This window comes from Aedes aegypti, chromosome 2, assembly GCF_002204515.2.
Source record: "Aedes aegypti strain LVP_AGWG chromosome 2, AaegL5.0 Primary Assembly, whole genome shotgun sequence".
Taxonomy (NCBI): domain Eukaryota; kingdom Metazoa; phylum Arthropoda; class Insecta; order Diptera; family Culicidae; genus Aedes; species Aedes aegypti.
In genome coordinates this window covers 239,096,991-239,116,622 of record NC_035108.1, presented here as the reverse complement: position 1 = coordinate 239,116,622, position 19,632 = coordinate 239,096,991, and the positions used below count along the sequence as shown (strand labels likewise).

Below are 19,632 nucleotides of genomic sequence, written 5' to 3'. Positions count from 1 at the left end.
ACCAAGAAACTTTTGTCTAAATATAACTACTTAAGAGAAGACTTTTTTGAAGAGAAACCACAGGAGATTTGCAGATTTCCTTGGAGGCGTTAAACCATTGAAAGCATTCTTCAGAGGATACTCCAAGACTTTTTTTCACAATAAATTCTACATGAGCTTTTTTATAGATACTATAAGGAGCTACTCTAGGAGTTCTGAAAAAGATAGAAAATGTTAGAATGATTAACTTGAAGGTAAAGCAATACTTACTTCTAATCACTGGAAACTGCAATAATTTGAAAAATTCTGGTAAAATTATCCACGAAAACTCATCATACTCACACCTTCTCTGAAATGCTACATAAATCTTCACGGGGCCAACTCATTCAAAAAAGCCGACTAGTAGAAGTTCCGACCCCCAACCGCCATGACCGATCATAAGTAAAAGGGAAAGGAACTCCCAACAATAGAAGCCCCCAACTGGTAATCGCTACGATTTTTTTTATTCTCCCGTCTGTAAATCTACCACAAAGTAGAAATAGGCGAGCCGACAATCGACTGACTGACAGCCAGTACGGAAGGCAGAAGATTACGAAATTGATTACTGATTTGATTTCGATTTCATCTGGACCAGCCGGCCGATACTCCTCCGCTGCTGATTGCCATTATTGCCTCTACTATATGTAAGTGGGAGGAGAAGAAAGAGAACGTGTCGATCTTCGTTCTTCTTGGCTTATTATTACATTTTTTATATTTTTGATTGCACAGTTGCGAACAGGTCACAAAGAAAATTAGACAATCAGACCAGTTAAAGTTATTAGCGTTCCTTTGAATCGATTCGCCGATTGGTTAATAATGAATCATCAGTTTTATTTTCATCGACACCTTGGCAAGTGGGATATTCAGAAGATCAATGGCCGAACACGTTGTCAAAGTGGATTAGATTTGGATTGGATTTGGATTTACTTCTGTCAAGAAAATTCAATTCCTAGCATCAAACGGAAATAAATTTACCTCTTATCCTGCGAAAAGCGACCAAGAAAATTTATTTCTCAATCAATTCTGATTGAAAATTTCTCACGTGTCAAAGTAGGCTATTTTTCAAATGCGGTTGAAAGGAATATCGAGGTAGCCATAAAAATAATATTTCGATAGTCTTAGAAGCCAAATGAAAATTAGACTACATGTACTCGAAGAAGTAAAATAAAAATACAATGCATGATGATCTCCATGTAATCAAGTTAAACTTACACATGAACCAGTTTATTATCCAGTTACCACTTTGTTGTTTTAATTGAGTAGGTATCTAGCATTTAAGTACACTGCCATAGTTCATTCACTTTGCACTTCATTCATCGTACGATTCCATAATTTCCAATTTTCTTTGAGTCTTCTCCTCGCGGTCGCAACGATCCAACATCATGCTTTTACACGTTCCAATCCAAGAGGACATTCACATTATCGACATTATTCCTTGTTTGTCATCTTTCTCATGAATATTCAAGCAGGATTGAGGCAGGCTTTGTCTGTTTCGCGATGCTTTCCTTCGCAAGATTCGCTTTGACGATCTAGAACAGAACGAGCCATCCTTCTCTGCTATTAGAAAAAAATGTCCGTTCTTTGAACCATTTGCACATGTTTTCACTTGGTATGGAACTGTATTTAACACTTTCTTATTTACTTATAGTGAATCGCTGTTATTAAAAGTATCCTCAGATGAACCGGTGTCTCGAAGCAACGCCGTTGCCTAGGCAACTTCATCCACGGTTGCTTCGATCCATTCGAGATAGTCGAGCAGTTTGACGTAGATGCCGGGAATCGTTCCGCCGCACTTTTCCGGGCCCAAGCTCACAAGGCCAACTTGATACCAGCGAGGGGTCATAGAATCTATTGCCTGTAGCATCAGTGGACCGCCGGAATCCCCACGGCAGGAATCCCTTCCGGGTTCACCACCTACGCACAGCTGCGATCGAGACAGTTCAATTCGAATTTCTTTATAGATTTTCTTGCAAATTGATGCATTTCGCAATGGGATGGCAATTGGATGTTTTTGGCTGGATATTTGACCTAAAAAAAAGAAGATGTTTATAAGAAATTAGACAATTATTTAAGGGTAGTTTGATACCCGAGTAGAAAATTAAACAAATTAATACTCATTTTAATTGGATAAAAGGGATTAGGCTAAGTAGGCTGTTATTTGTTTTAGAAGCCACAATTACTTTGTAGCTCACAATTTCAATATAATAAAACAGTAGAAGCATTAACCTAAGCATGCTAATGTCGCTGCTGTTCGTGTTACCAACATCTAGTTTGCCAAAAACTGACAGCTTAAGTACCGGGCCTCAAAGTGTCAGATTAATTTTAGAAACCAAAACAACGACATGGTATTGAACAAACAATGGAAATCCATAATTTAAGGTAATAATAATTAAAATCAGTTTTGTGACAACAACGCCATTAGCGTTCTACTACTAATATTTCTATTAATAAAACTCAATCTTCATAGCTACAGTTAACTCTTCCTTACTCGATATTCCGTATCTCGGTATCGTGTTAGAGAACCATAGTAAATATTGGTTTTCATTGCTAACTCGATGATCCTCCCTTGGATCGCATTTACGCTGGTTTTGTGTTCTATAACTCGATACCTCCTTAACTCGATGGTCCTTTCAATATCAAGTTATGTGAAGTCGACTGTAATAACACTTTGGAAAAGTTTGACTATCCAGCTTTATGGCCGCAAGCATTCTCGTTTTTTGAGAATATTAAGCGATCAGACATTTGACTTATATCGCATATTTCGACAGAAAATCGATAAAATCGATCATTCTGCTTACCGATAAGCTGTCAAACGAATAAAGCTTAAGCCACCTGTCAGATCATTTGATCTCTATCAAAAAACAATTTTGCCTTTGGCGACCATTAGTGCTCGTAATCCCAAATCTTGAGATGAAATAACATCAATCATCAATGACGCACACCAATTTCAGTGAACGCCTACTTCGCCTTACATGATAACATGATGACCTGACTTAACTACCTGCTTCTGTTGGACCCCTTGAAAAAATGGTTAACATTTGGCCCTCATACAGTGTACTGTGCTGATCTCTTTCTCGCGTCAAGCAAATGGGTTGAACATAATCGTCGAAAACGACTTTATCAACCAGCTTCAGAAGGGACACATCGTGATCTTTGTTGAGGTTGAATCGGTTGTAGCTTGGGTGAACTATGCTGCGGAGTATTGCGTAGTCCTTGTAGGTGGTATCTCTATTCACTCGAACGCTGTAACTGTAAATTATGCCAGAAATCACACAAATTCTTTTCAGAATCTTTTTATGAATCTTTTTACTCACGGTTTCCAATAGAATGAAAAGTCTGCAATGCAGTGCGCTACTGTCAGTGCGTATTGGCTATTAATCAAAGATCCTGTACACCTCTGTGAAAAAATCTTCCATTTCACACGGTAAACTATGCTGACAACCCACGGAAACGAGTCGGTTACGCCCTGACCACAGTTTTCTGCATTCCGCCACCTGGGACAACATACCAAGGGCGTAAAATCGGAAGCAGTGCCACATTCACTTCGCTCATAGATGCCACTCACGACGGAAGCCTTTGACAGGATCCATTGGCAGCTATCCACCGGAACGCATTTCCCATCCAATCCATCAATGGTTACGCAGGGTGAATGTGCACCTACAAAACAACATCGAATATATTCATTAAACTAGAATATTCACTCAAATACTTCACAAGTAATCTCACACACGAGCCGAGCTGATGAACCCAACGATCCATATCAATTTGCAAAACCAACGCCTGGGAATCATAGTTACATCTGCTCACGACGCTAGTCGTCTTCGGAACTGAATTACATGGCAGCAGAAAAGATGAATTTAATCCCTCGTCAGAGCGAAGCTCAATTGATAAGTCATCCGTGGCGTACTGTGAATGGGGTTTCCCCGCACTTAAGATAGACCGGTTGGAAATACACTTCAGGTTGTCTTGGAAATATGTTTCTAATGTTTAAGAAAATTGCGTTTCGGGATCGATCTAAGTAGGTCGAAACAATAATGTTTCTTTTAATTTTTCGTATCAGCCTAATAAACAAAAGTTTACTTTAAAACTCTCATGAGCTTATCATTAGAGATGATCGTCTTATCATGGAGACTACAGAGGGTGTACCAGGCTATTCTTGATGGTGGTTTGGTATCACCACAAGTAAATGTGTTTGAGCAATGAGCAAAGCTTAGCTTCGTATATACCATGCACGCAGATATAAATATGGTTTGCAAATGTGATCTAAGCAATAGGAATGCTTTGAAATTAGAAAAAGTTTTATTCTGTATCCATGGAACATGGGCCGCGAGGCTTTCTTAGCCTAGTTATAACGTCTGCGGCTACAAAGCGAATCCATGCCGAAGGTAAGTGAGTCAATTCCCAATCTTTTCGTGATGGAAATTTCCTAGGCGAAACACGAATTTGATTTTGTAATTAAAAAAAATTTGAATGGTTCAACACTACAAGTGTAGACTTGCGAAAGATTCACTCTATTCAACAAACTTTGGATAGTTCGTCACTGTAAGTGTCGGCATAAGAATAAGAGTGTTAGAAATGTTATTTTTAGGTATTTGTTCAACAAACATTGAATGGTTCTTCACCTCAAGTGTCGGCATAGTTTTCTTCTACATAGAAATTGTTCATATCAAACGAAAATATTATATTTACATATAAGCATGTTTATAAAAAAAATTCAAAATTAATTTGCATGACAATGTAAAAGTTTTATAGTAAAAACAAAAGTTCAATATAATCATTAACATTCTTGTGGTTTACTGGCAGCGAAATGTAATAAACTATTTGTTTTTTTATTTTGCTTGTATATTCGCTATTCGCCAAAACGCCTTAAGCGCTATACGAATTAATATTAATATGACTTTATCTCAAAACATCAGCCTCATTTAACGGATCATTTTCACAGAAGACATCAAAAGTCTATCTCTTAATTCCGAATATATAGAACTCTGAAAAAAAAAATTACATCAAAAATATAAAAAATCCTAAAAAATTAGAAACTTTTATATTTTTTCATGTAAAAAAATTTCTTTTTCAGAGTTTTATATTTTTTCTGAAAAGTTGAAATCTAAAGTTTTCATTCCATAAAAATAGATTAGAAATCGGTTGATCTGTTCAAAAGTTATAATTTTATTTTAAATAAACAATCTAATGCGCTTAGACCTACAGTGTATGCGTATAAAAAATAACTGTTTTTATATTTTCAAAAAAATATATCACAAAAACTTTAAAAAAAACATACATCGCTGAAAAATTGACAGTGAACTTTCAAGAAAAAATAAGAAGAACGATAGCCCCTTTGGTCCAGGGCCTCAAAAACACGAAAAAAAAGAAAAATAAAATATTTTTTTTCGTGTAAAAATCAATCTTTGTTAAATTTTATATTTTTCTTTAAAAGTCAAAATCTTTAGCTTTTATTTCGTCCAAAAAAATTTAAAATCGTTCAAGCGGTTCAAAAGTTATGATTTTTTTTTAAATAAATATTTGGCAAAGTCCCGATTTTTCTGGTCACTCTATTTCGGAAAAGGTCACCCTAATAAAAAAAAAATCCAAAAACACGTGTAACTTTATTTCGGATAAAAAACAAAATAGCAAATTTTCACGTAATTCGGTGGCCCACTAGATTGGTTTTTCATGGAATGGTTGTATAGAGATAACTAAGAACAACTTTTTTCACCTGTTTAACCAGCTCAAAATTCAAACCAATCCCCTGTAGGGAGACTTACGGCTTCGGCACCATTCGACTATTATCGGCATTTAAATTTCAAACGCCAAATACACAGTATTTTTCTATCAAAACACACCAATGAAAAAGATTCGCCGAACAGATTCGCCTGCAGCGCTAATGGGAAAGTTGCCGAAGAGAATGAAGCTGCCAACAATAGTCACACTGACAAGAGATGTTCGCAGCGTTGTAAAAGCGTTTCCAGAGAGATTTCCACAAGTCTGTCGGTGTGAATCGATTGATGATTGAGCAGCGCATGAATGTAAATAAACAAGAATCTAATTTGGCTGCTGATATCCGAGAAAATTACAAAAGAAGCGCGACATCAGCTTAGACTGCCGAGAATACGTAAGTTCCCCTAGTTTTTTTTCTCGACAACAAAATAATTGTGCAAAGCAAATGAAGATGTACGAATCAAAATATAAGCTTCTGATTACACAAAAAGTTTATTTCACCCAAGAAACTGCTAAAAACCTTATTCCATGAGTCGGGTTTTTTGTAGATTAAAATCCAAATTAATGACAAGTAGTTATTTTCGGATTGAATTTGCGTATTAAAGTCAAGTGAACGCGTTTAGGAAGAAATATAAATCTTCTTATAACATAATAAATTTATTTTACCTAAGAAACTATGAAACGCCAATTTCATGATGTTGTTTGCCTGTAAACCTAAATTCAAAGCGATGGCACGTAGCTTTTTCGAAATAAATTCACTAGAAGAAGTAAAGATAACATGTGAAAGTAGAAATTGAATTTTTTGAATACACACAAAATTTATTTACTGAAGAAACTACGTGATATGCAATATGCAGTTTATTGACATTGAATTGCTTGTAGAAGCCAAGTAAACATGTTTGAGTATGATGTATACTTGGCTTCTACAATCAATTTATTGTCAAAAAGACTACATACCATCGCCTTAGATTTTGATTTAGAGACAATCAATTTTAAAAATGGGATTATTCATAGTTTTTTTTATTATAATAAATTTTGAGAACAATAAAAAATTATATTCTAAACTAATAAATATTAATTGCATTATTTATATTAGTAAATATATAAAACAAAAAAAAATGTCATCGCTTTGAATTATGCTTTACAGGAAAACATGCTCATGATGGTTCTTTAGTGGTTTTTACATGAGGGTTTTCTTAGTTTCTTAAATATGTGAAATATTTTTTGAGACTATAAAAAACTTTCCATTACTTCTTTAACATATTAACTTAACTTCTACTATAAATTTGTTTTTAAAAAAGAAAAAAAATATCGCTTTGATTATTTTTTACATGAATAAATGTCTATTGCACTAGGCTACACGTAGTTTTTTTGGTAATATAATAGTATTGAGTGTTATCAGGATTTGTATAACTTCTCAAACATATTGACTTTCACAACATTTACTTGGCTCTTACAATCAATTTTATGTTGAAAAAACTACAATCAATCGATTTAAATTTTTATTCACAAGTAAATGCTTTTTTTTGTATTTATTTAACATGCTTTTAAATGTTTATTTAACAGAGTTTTACGCAGGGTTATTTTGAGTGTAATCAGAAATTTATATATTTACTTAAATATGTTTACCCACCTTCTATAAGCAAATATATTCCAAAAAACTACGTGTCATCGCTTTGAATTTTGATTCACAGGCAACCTAGCTCATGAGACAAGGTTCCTCGTAGTTTCTTATGTTAAATAAATTTGAAGTGTTATAAGAAAATATATATAACTTCAAAAACAAGTGCACTTAACTTCTATAAGCAATATCATGCTAAAAAAAACTACTAAAAAACATTGCTTAGAAATTAGAAATTTATATGTTTGCCCTGGGTTTATTTGTCATAGCTTTGGATGTCGAATTACAGGCAAACATACTCATTAAATAGGGTTTTTAGCAGTTTTTTGCTACCGTGAATCGCAAGTCAGTCCCATCTGTGAAAAGTAGGCATTAAAAAAATGGGCTGTGAAGTTTCCAAACTCGTTTCCCATACAAATATTTAAAAAAATCCACGGGATTGGAACATGTTCAAATCTTCATGAAACTTTCACAATTTGCTTTCCACTCTGATATCTTTCCGAGGAAAATGTAAAGATGATCAAAACACGGACATCTGCAGTGGGACTGATGTGCGGTTACTTTTCATTATGGGACAATCTGACTTGCTATATTTTCCTAATTTTTCTAAACAAATCATATTATATTATTAGTGCAGCTGAAAGAGCTTTGCAAGATATGTTGAAAATTGAACTCAACTCAATTCTGACGAAAATGCAGATGGGACTGACTTGCGATTCACGGAAGTTTAGGTAAAATAAATTTTGAGTGTAATCAGAAGTTTCTTTTCTTATTCAAACCGCTTCACTTGACTTCTTCTTTCTGGCGTTACGTCCCCACTGGGACAAAGCATGCTGCTCAGATTAGTGTTCTTATGTGCCACAGTTATTAACTGAGAGCTTTCTTTGCCGATTGACCATTCTTGCATGTGTATATCGTATGGCAGGTACGAAGATACTCTATGCCCTGGGAATCGAGGAAATTTTTTTTACGAAAAGATCCTCGACCAGCGGGATTTGAACCCACGACCCTCAGCATGAACATGCTGAATAGCTACGCGTTTACCGCTACGGCTATTTGGGCCCCTTCACTTGACTACAACAATAAATTTTATGTTAAAAAACTACATGTAATTGCATTTTATTTTGAGCTACAGACAAACAGAAGAAACATTGTTTTTTCTTAGTTTTTAGGTAAAATAAATTTTGAGTGTTTTCAAAAATGTATGTCTCTATTCAAATTTAATAACTAAACTTCTACAATCAATTTGATGGAGAAAAAAACTCAATGGCATTGCTTTGAATTTTGATTTAGAGGCAAATGAGATCAAGAAATAGGGCATACACCTTAAAAACCATATACAGTCTGTGACATAAGTTAGTAACCAAATGCTGTTTTTCCATACAAAATGCCCAAGTTTGAGATGTTGCACCTCAGCTTCAGGTAGTCCAAATTGGCTGAAATTTGGATGACAAACTACAAATAACTTGAAGTTTTGCCTGTAAGGGAATTATTACATTTCAGTCATTTTACATAGAGTTTCAGAGGATTGTTCAAAGACAAAAGTAAGTAACCGAGAGACTTTGTAGTTTAATTCTAAAACGGTAAGTTGTGGGTTGTTGGTCTGTTCCACAAAGTTGTTTAACTTCAGAAGTTACACAACTTTGCAGAACACACCAACTTTTTACGATTAACCGTTTTCCAATTAAAATAAAAAATCTCTCGGTTACTTACTTTTGTCTTTGAACAACCCTCTGAAACTCTGTGCAAAATGACTGCAATGTAATAATTCCTTTACAGGCCGAATTTCAAGTTATTTGTAGTTCATCATCCAAATTTCAGCTAATTCGGACTACCAGAAGCTGAGATACAGCACCCCAAACGTGGCCATTTTGTATGGAAAAACAGCATTTGGTTACTAACTTATGTCACTGATTGTATCTTACATAACTTTAACCCCTCTACCGGCAGCTTCATTTTTTAGCGCTGAAAAAATATTCTATTCACGATAACTTTTTTGTTTCTCGATATTTTTGCACCACCCAAGCAACACACATGTTATAATTGTGTATTATCGACTGATATATGACCAAAACTAGTCATTTTTAAGTTGATAATACACAATTATAACATGTGTGTTGCTCGGGCATTTTTTCACAAAAACTCTTCTAGTTTAAGAATCCGCGTCAATATTTGAAATTGGTGGTCTAGTTTTGAAGATATTACGATGTTCCTTGGGGGACCGACATTCTCCGTATGAAATGTCTTTGACAGCCATTTTGTTTTTGGACAATACATCAAAAATATAAAAAATGTGTAATATACAATGTCAGCCAATAAGGAGCTACTCTGAAAAAACATATAAATCGGTTAAGTATTCTTGAAGAAATCTGAAAATAACGATATGGAATTTTTTAGAGTTTTTAAGATCTTTATTTGTCCAGCGTGATACCAAAAATATAAATGCTCATTACTCAAAGACGGCTGTTTTTTTGCTTCATTTTTTCACAGCATACTTACATAAATATATCATTCCGAGGAGTGAATATCCGTAAAGGCGGCCAAAACCTCAAAAATCAAAGTTGTTTTATCCGAACAGTAATATTTTTTCCGACATCCTCAACATTTCTGTGGTTCAACTCCAAAATTTGAAGCAGATTCATTGGACTTTGAATTTTATACAGCTCTTTGAATGGACCATGGCATGATTTTTCAAGAAAATTAATATTTGCGATCCATTTTTCACAAGCTATTTATGAATTTAAAAAGAGCTTAAGCCACAATGGTGTCTTCAGAGAAGTTGTTTGTATATACATAATGTACACCTGACTTGAATAAAAATGTTCTTTATATTCATACAAAGTGAATTGAAGTTAAAATTGTTCAAAAAACATATTATTTTTTATAAAAGTACCCTAAGACATTAGTAGCCCGCGAATGCCCGCGATGAGATTAAGTTTATTCGACAGCTACAAACAAGAGCTTTCAAGTAGGGTACAAATTATATTGCGAAAACTTGCGACAGACCAATTTCAACGCGTTTGAAGGTGTACTGATTGCAATTCTAGTTAAATAATAATAATGCAGTGATACGCTAGTACGTGCATTGCAATCGCAGTAGCCATGAATTTCATCCCGAGTAGGAACGAAAAACTCGCTCCAATCTTCTTCTTCTTCTTCTTCCTCTTCTTCTTCTTCTTCTTTCTGGCGATTCGAACCCACGATTCTCAGGTTGTTCTAGCTGAATAGCTGCGCGTTTACCGCTAGGACTCTCTGGGTCCTTATACATACAGTATTTTGGTGTAATACCTTAATTAAATATTGTCCATACCTTTATTTGATATTATTATTAGGATATTGAACTACCTTGAAATCAAATTTGAGCTAACACTAACACAAATTAACTCGGCTTATTAAGATGGTTGAACGAAACTATTTCCGCCGTCATGCAGACTGCAGGTAAAATAAAACAAATTGGAAAATTCATTCCCCAAGTCTACTTGCTTTTGCTGTTAAAACAAATGTGATACCAGACTGAAGCTATAGACATGACAATCACGCTGAAACTTATTAAATAGATGATACTTGTATTAGATCTGAGATATTTATGGACAAATGTGCATGAAATTTTCACATTTTTTTTTTCAGATATCACATTAGCATATAGGGTAAGTGTACCAGTTATGGCCATAGTGGTTCCCTATTTCGCCATACATGAAAACTTGAATTTATTCACATTTTAAAAAGTTTTGTGTGGTTTAGGAGTAAGGTAAAGGATGTATCTTGATGTTAAAACATTCAAAAAGCTAATGAATGTAAAAGTTATCGAAATTTCTCATATGGCCAAATAGGGAACCACTATGACCATAACTGGTACACTTTCCCTAGTTTTGATTGATTTTTCCAATCACGAGTTCATCGTAGTGATTTATTAAACAAATTTATAAATTTGCCGTATTAAATAAATAAGGTGGACATTTAGACGAGATGAACATATTTACTTATGATGGGTTTTTGTGTAGAGCTTCCATATCTTTGGATCAATAGTTTATATTTTTTGTCAAACATTGCAGTTTTGTCTAGTAGTTTTTGTTGGATGTTGGAAAAATAAATATTGAAATTCAAGTAATGCCTGGTATGCTGTGAAAATTTCATTTCAATCCGTCTATATATAACTGAGAATTAGCTTGCCAAAGTTGATCATTTTGTGTGGAAGATTAAAAAAGTTCAAAATGTATTGTGCAAACCTGAATTTTCAAATTAACAGTCCAAAACAAAAAAAATGAAAATAAAAGTCCGTAATAGTTTAATATGGCATAAAATTTGTCAACTATATGATTTCAGCTATTTTGAAGAGAGTATGAGGTTTTGGCCGACATTTGTTCTAGATCGAACCACTGTGCATCGGTCCCCCAAGGAATTTTGGAATATCTTCGGATCCAGATGACCCATGATCAATTTCGATACAGATTCTAAAACTAGGAGAGTTTTTTGAGAACTTGTGAAGAAATGGTGTAACAATATCGAGAAAAAAGTAATCGCGATTTGAATATTTTTTCGACGGTAAAGTAAGATGCTGATAGATAGAGGGGTTAAGGATTCAAATGGTAAAATAAAATCGAAAATGGGTTTGTTCATCAAAAAGTTATGATTTTTTGGAAATTTTGGGCAATTTTTCAATTAATGCCATTTTTTCTGTATTTCCTAGCTACGACCGTTTTTAGTATTTTTCTATTGAAGATCTACACTAGAAGTGTCGAATCGTGAAACAAAATCAAAAGTTTATTGCATAGCGAAATATTTGTTTATAGGTTTGGTAAACACTCCATTTGCGACTCTGTTTGATATTTTCCCCTGCATTGCTGGTCCTGAATGTTTCCAACGGTGAAATAAAATTATAATATTTTTGTCTGATGGCTGAGATATGAGCTCTGAACCATTGTAATGCTATTTTTGCTGAGGTTGACCATCTTTGCTCAGCCCCCTACGAACCGTCTATCTTGCTACGACCATGTGTGTTATTTGTCTATAAGCGTTTGACCACAATATTTTCGTTAGTGAAAAACTTTCAGCATTTGGACAAATGATTGTGAAGTTATGGTTTTTTGGAAAAAATCCGTGTAATCCGTGTTTTGGGGTCACCGTCATCTACGGGTTTTTTTTTCTCACGGTAGCATGACAGTTTGAATAGAATTGCATTGGCATGTGATTTTTTTTATCTATGTAAATAAAAATGGAATGGTGTTTGTATGTCACGACATGGCTAGAGAACGGGCTGTCGGATTTTGAAAATTCCCACATACTTATGTTCCTGAAGTACTCCTCAGGATATCTACCGATATATACCGGGAGAGTTGGATAAACGAGAGTGAATGGAATTGTATTTTTTTTATGAGACGTTTCATGCCGCTTTGAGCTTTTATTTACAGGCAGACAGATATGGATAAAAAACATGTTTCTTAGATATTAGGTAAAACAAATTTTGAGTGTTATCTAAAATAACTATTAATGCTCATGGACATCTTGGAGCTTGTTTTGAATGTTGACTTTAAAGCAAATGGATTCAAAAACTAAAGTTTCTCGTAATTTTATTAAGCAAAACAAAATTTTAAGGTATAATAAAAAAATCTATTCCTGGTTCAGCATGTTAATTTGACCTTTATAATAAATTTTATGTCAAAATATATACATATCATAGCAATGAATTTCAATTGACATGCAAACAGATGACAAGGTTTTTTACAGTTTTTAAAGCTCAACATATTTTTACTATTTCTACTCAAACATGTTATACAATAAAGTGTATACAGTCGACTCTCCACATCCCGATGTTCTACATCTCGATATCTCTCCCTATGTCGATAATTTCAAAAGTTCCTTCCGTCTGCATACATTTTTATTCTCCATTTCTCGCTATCCTCCTTATCTCGATATCTCCATATCTCGACGTGTTTCTGTTGATTGTTTGTTCTTAATTTTCTCTCCGTATGTCGATACACACTTAAATTATTTTACGGATTCCTGTGAAATCTCAACAGCTGAACGGTTCGGTAAAATAAATTACCGGAGTACGATAAATTTTCACAGTATTCGGTAAAAATTCACCGGAATCCGTAAAATTCCGACGAAATTACGGTGTTTTATTTCACCGAACTGTTCAGTTGTTGACATTACGGTGAAATTCACCGTAAGAGCTTAGTGTGTATAGGCCTCTGCACAAAAATCATCTCCTTCTCTCCCCCATTTAATTTGTAAACAACAAGGCCAGTAAAATTCAAAATGCCATACAAAATCAAAACAGTGCAGAGCCCCATGATCAATATCAAAGATTACTAGACCAAAGTTTTGGGATTCAAAACAAATTAGGAGCGCAAAGTGACGTCTGTTTGTGTATAACTTTCTTGGCAACGGAGTGTTTTTCAATCTAGTATTCATCAAAATTTTGTTCTTTGTCTCGATCTCTCCCTATCTCGATGGTCCCTTCGATATCGAGATGTGGAGAGGTGTCTGAATTTAAAACATGTACACTAAACTTTTAAGGTGAAACATCTCGGAATATAAAGATGGCCGGCACAATGGCCGACTTGAGCCCCTACTCACGTTTTCAAAGGCACAAAACTGGAGTAATAGTTGGAAAACGTTTCTGATCTTCTTATTTTAAGCTTTCTGTCAGTGCACAAAGCCAAAATAAAAAATGCACTGTTGTTGGATCCTTTCTTTGTGAGATTTGTGCCTTTGAAGTTTTAGTGTAATCTTAGAAGTTGATTCCAAACTGTTTCACCTTAAGCATTGTTTGTAGCAATCAGGCTCAAAACCTATTTTTGCGTTTCTTGAGTGTAATCCAACATTTATCCTTCTACTAAAACCTAAGCACTATTTTTGCACAATCAATTCATCACTGTATTTCTAAAAGCAAATTTATGCCGTAAAATTACATGTCATTGCTTTGAATATTGATTTTGAGAGAAGAAGGAGAATAACAATCTCCATAGCCTCCTGCCGAGCAACTCCTATCCCTACCTCCTCGTGGTACTGGAGGTTTTTGGTAAACAAAAATTTAAAGTGTAATCCAAAATTTCTATTTCTATTTAACTTGAACATTCCTTTCAAAAAATTAAACTGATCTACATCAGTTATAAGTTATCTAAATCAAATCCAAAGGGACTAACATCTAGTGCAACTTATTACAAAATACTTTGTCGAGGGTTCCAAACTTCTAGCATGCATATCCAGAGCATAGAAGTTTTGGCTTGCGAAATCCACGATGTACACAAAGCGCAAAAAGAAAAACCTCGAAATGGGCTTTTTTTTGGTAGCATGTCTATGTATCACCTTGGGCTTAAGCATGACAACATAAGAAAATTGTAAATGGATTACGTTTCTCGAACTGGATCGGGAACACTGTGCTTGTCCGTGAGTTTCTATATTTCTATGCTATCAAACACCGCTTTGAAATTGATGGAATAGAATTTTCAAATGTAACAATAATGAAAACTTGAACGAATTGTAAAGTGCAACGAAGACAATCACTAAAAGCCACTATGGAAATGATTATTCCGATAGCGTTTTAGGATCACTTTAAGGCATGATTTCAAATTCGAAATTGATTTTCAAACACTGGAGCGCAGGCAGAGTAAATTTTACGATCCAACGACCAGCAAGGTACTCAACCGTGCAAACAAATGTCACCCAATTAGAAAACAAAACACTCCGATTTCAATCGTCCACTTCCCTAATTAATCTCTCTTTGACGCTTTGGCTACGGCAATTACAGGATTACTTCAAAAAGTGCGTTCCATTCGGTATTTACCAGTTAGCCAATAATGTCCACGAGGAAAACTTTGCCAACACCAAATTTAATTGGAATACTAAAAGAACAAAATGAGTAACGCCCATAATAGAAACAGCTAGCGAGATGATCTTACAACATGAATCTGGGAAATTCCTGTACCGATTTCGCAACGCTCCGGACAGCCCTCTTACCAAACCTTTGCGGGATAGCTCCCCATCTCGTCATCCGAACGGACAACGATCAATGGCATGGCACACTAGATGGTTTGTCGCTTGAACTGCCCCTGGAGGCCGCCACTATATCCATCACAATTATATCGAGCTATCCGACTAGCTGAAACTGTCAAAACTATAACATGATGGGTTATTTAGTCTTTGTTCATTTTTTGTAAAAATTGCTGTTATAGATTGGATGCAGGATGTTAAAACGCGCTACATCATATAAAAATTATAACATACTTTGATACAAGTCACTTTGAGTAAAAATCATTTAGGATAAAACCTGTATATTTTGTAGATATTTACATCTTATTTATTAATTTGATATAATCTGCTGGTCGGGAAGCAACCATAGCACAAATGGCGGTGAGGCGGTGCTGCTTCTGCAATCGATCCTCCATGGAAAGCGAAATTGAATTTCGACGTCGCCATTCGTTCTTCGTGAGAAATTGATTAATTGAGATCGATTAATTCGTAAATTGACATTGCGCCGCCGCCAATTGGATCGGATCGGAAAAGAAGAAGTGGATGGATAGATAGATGGATACACGTGAAACAGTCGTAGAGTAGATTGGTCGAACGTTGTTCACCTTCGTGGCCCCAATCGTTTTCTAGGCTGTTCAGTTTTGGGTGAAATGAGAAGGGTATTCTCTGAATCAATTGCGGACGGTAATTATTGTCTGAGTTTGTTTTGAAATGGCTCAATGAGCGCGTTTTCCTCATTATTTGAGTCTGACCATTGATTGGTTTCCAAATTTGTCACAGCAAAGTATTTCGTTGAGCAAATGATCGACGATTTGAATAGTGTCAGAAATGTTTTAAAATGAAACTTAGGTCAAGCAGAGGGTTGTAAATATCAAACCAATAATATATGCCAGATCACAATCTAATTACATTTTTTTTTTCATTTCAGGTAAATCTCGGAAACCGAATGTTGTAAATGAAAAATGGTAAATACTACGAATTTCCAAAAGAAATATCATTCTTCTGAGAGTTAACAGCTTGTAAACTAAGGGTATGCGGTATGCGATACGTAACGATACAGAGAATTTGTAGCATGGCGAAACGTAATATGAAAATATTTCGTGATGCTAACGTGATATTAGCAATAAAAAATCAAATACAGTCATCTCTCCTTTACTCGATGTTGAAGGGACCATCGAGTTAGGGAGGTATCGAGTTACAGAACACAAAAGCAGTGCAACTGCATTCCAAGGGACCATCGATTTAGCCATGAAAACCAATTTTTACTATGGTTCTCTAACTCGATATCGAGATACGGAATATCGAGCAAGGGAGAGTTAACTGTAGTTCAAACAATTCCAGAGTTATCGAAGATTTCAAAAAGGTTTTCAAAATACCACCCAATACGATTCAGAACCCAGAGTTTTCTAGAGGGTTTTAAAAATATAACAACAAAAACCTAATCAAATTTATAAAAAACAAATATTATAATGACAATTATTGAATAAAAAATTAAATTAATTCTAACTAGCAAAAGTTCAATTGGAAATGATTTCTTCAGGAGTAGAGAGATAGGTGATTGTCTTTTTAACTAAGTTTCGTCTGGCTTACCTGATCGAAACAAGATCTAGTTGCACCTGTCATCCGCAACACTCAACCGTTCAATACACCGAGCCAAAACATGCTGTCCTCGCATCATAAATGCGTATTCCCCCTGTGACCTGTCGATAGCAAATCTGCATGCATAATTGATATCACCATGCTGAGACTGGGGCTGGTCTCTTGTGTGTTATCTCATCTACGAACTCGTCACAACTTTCTTTTCACCCCGAGGCCATCTGCATAGTTCAGCGACGTCTATGAAGAAAGTTGCTCTCGGACTGGAAACCGCACCGGTAAGATTGCGTCCAAGAGCGATCGAGTGGCTATTGAGTGATCCACGCACAACAAGACGAGACGACGTGTTTTAAAATGGACTTGTTCCCCGTTGCTAAGGCTGAAAGTGGAGATGGTGGCGGTAATTTTCCTACCAGTTTCGATACGTTGCAAGATCAGGATGCACTTATAACTGAGTTAGTAGCTTCTTATTTAATGATCATTCCTTAGTCAAGTGGTTAGAGTCTGCGGCTACAAAGCAAAGCCATGCTGAAGGTATCTGGGTTAGATTCCCAGTCGGTCCAGGATCTTTTCGTAATGGAAATTTCCTTGACTTCCCTGGGCATAGATTAAAATTAAATGCCACATGATATACGAATGCGAATATGGCAACTTTGGCAAAGAAAGCTCTCAGTTAACAACTGTGGAAGTGCTCATAAGAACACTAAGCTGAGAAGCAGGCTTTTTCCTAGTGAGGACGTTAATGCCAAGAAGAATATATCACCAAAATTGCAGAAATTGTTGATAAAACTTGTCAATATAAGGGATAGATTAATGAAACACATTAGAGAATCTCTCACTTATCGCTCTTTATATCATTCATGATCCATTATGAGAACATGTTTATAATATTCTGCTACAGCTTTGATTTGATCGGTGGATAACAGTACATGATAAACCCCATCTAAACAAGTTCCAAATCTGGGGGACAATATTGCTATCAGATGTTCGGGGATTGATTATCATGCCAGCAAAATAAAACACTTGTCCCCATTACTAGAAAAGCGATTGTTATTGCTACAGTCGACTCTCCTCATCTCGATGTTCTACATCTCGATATCTCTCCCTATGTCGATGATATCATAAGTTCCTTCAGTCTGCATACATATTCACTTTCCATATCTCGATATCCTCCTTATCTCGATATCTCCATATCTCGATGTGTTTCTGTTGATTGTTTGTTCTCAATTTTCTCTCCATATGTCGATATGACCAATATCGAAGGTTACTAGACCAAAGTTTTGGGATTCAAACAAATAAGGAGTGCAAAATGACGTCTGTTTGTGTGTTACTTTCTTGTTAACGGAGTGTTTTTCAATCTAGTATTCATCAAAAATGTGTTCTTCGTCTCGATCTCTCCCTATCTCGATGGTCCCTTCGGTATCGAGATGTGGAGAGGCAACTGTATCTCTTTGGGACTCTCGTGCGCTGCTGATATTTAACTAGTTAATTACAACTTGCGAAACATTGCCGGTCATATATTTTTCTTAGCTTGCTTTGTTCGTGCTTCAGAACCAAATAAAACCGCACTCTTCAATTCCTGGCAAAATAAAGACAAATTTTGGGAAAATCGACTGATTTTTGGAACCAAAAACGTTTCACGACGCCAAAATTGAATTGTACCAAAAAACGTTTCAAAATCGAACGGTAATTTTATTTGTTGTAAAAAAGTTAGCACTCGTTAACAGAACACATTAAAATCTATTACACAAAAGAGGTCCCAGCAAACTTCACATTGCCATCAAGTAGGCTGATGAAAAATGGCACGCAATGTCCTGTACAAAATGACAGATTTATTTTCTCCTGGTTTTCAAAATATTCCGGAGACTTCCCTAAACTTTTTTACCTACGAACAAGTCACAGTCCTTCATGATTTTAACTGTGAAAAAGTTATTAAAATCTCTTGTCCCTTTCCTGAGCTATTCCGTGACAAACAGACACCATTTTATTTTCTTTGTTTATGTGTTTCTCTAGAAAATTCTCTTGGCTTCGTTATGAACAAGAGGCTTAAAAACTAAAATGATTAATAAAATAATCAAAAATCCATGCAATGATATTGAGAGTGAAGGTAATTATTGAAAAATCGCAAAAAGTCAAAGTTTTATTTCCCAACTTTGAATTACTTCCCCATGAGTACGGGAATCCAAGGCAACAGAATACTCATTTCCTGGGAAATACTTCTCGGGATAGCAAATCCTTAAAATATTGGTCTTACGCAGTGGCGCGTCCACGTTTGAAACCATGGGTAGGGCAAATATTTTGTGCACAGTGAAACAAAGAAAATTTTTAACCTCGAACTGGTGATTGAAAGTAACTAGATTTAAGGGGCTCAAACGCAAAGGATGTAAGTGACATTTTGGTTCGTTTTGAGTTGAGAGATTCCATTGTTTCCAAGCGTTCTCAAGATGTTTTCAGGTGATTTTTTCGCTCAACAGAAGAAAAAAAAAACAACATGATTCTTAAAAGGCTGGCTTATTCTTTAACTCTCATACAATTTGTATAGAATGAAAAAATGCTGAAATAACAAAGAAAATTTTCAAAAAAAAAATAGGTTTTTGTCCCTTACATCCCTTTGCTTATAACCCCTTCATTTTCATGCAAGTCGTTCCCACAAGATTAGGAAAGCTTTTCGTCTTTTCAGGGCTAGTAGCTTCTGAGTTCCTTAAAAA

The 19,632-nt window shown here is 35.3% G+C and overlaps 2 protein-coding genes across 7 annotated transcripts in view; one reads left to right on the top strand and one right to left on the bottom strand.

The window, feature by feature from the left end:
* The window catches only part of LOC5570937 (protein outspread), a 656,156-nt gene that overhangs the window by 373,089 nt on the left and 263,435 nt on the right, over positions 1-19,632 (top strand). The gene's annotated exons all lie outside the window — the stretch shown is intronic.
* On the bottom strand, positions 1,201-3,994 carry LOC5570931 (melanization protease 1). 2 transcript variants are annotated; one of them, XR_002500439.1, is made up of 4 exons: positions 3,745-3,872; positions 3,333-3,675; positions 3,020-3,267; positions 1,201-2,046 (listed from the first exon to the last, which is right to left on the bottom strand). XR_002500439.1 is itself a non-coding variant. In XM_021844552.1 (4 exons), exons 1-4 carry the CDS (start codon positions 3,807-3,809, stop codon positions 1,727-1,729), a joined length of 972 nt encoding a protein of 323 aa, XP_021700244.1. In that variant the 5' UTR covers positions 3,810-3,994; the 3' UTR covers positions 1,201-1,726. The 2 variants fall into 2 exon arrangements, 1 of the variants encoding a protein (XP_021700244.1); XM_021844552.1 differs by having other exon boundaries at positions 3,749-3,994.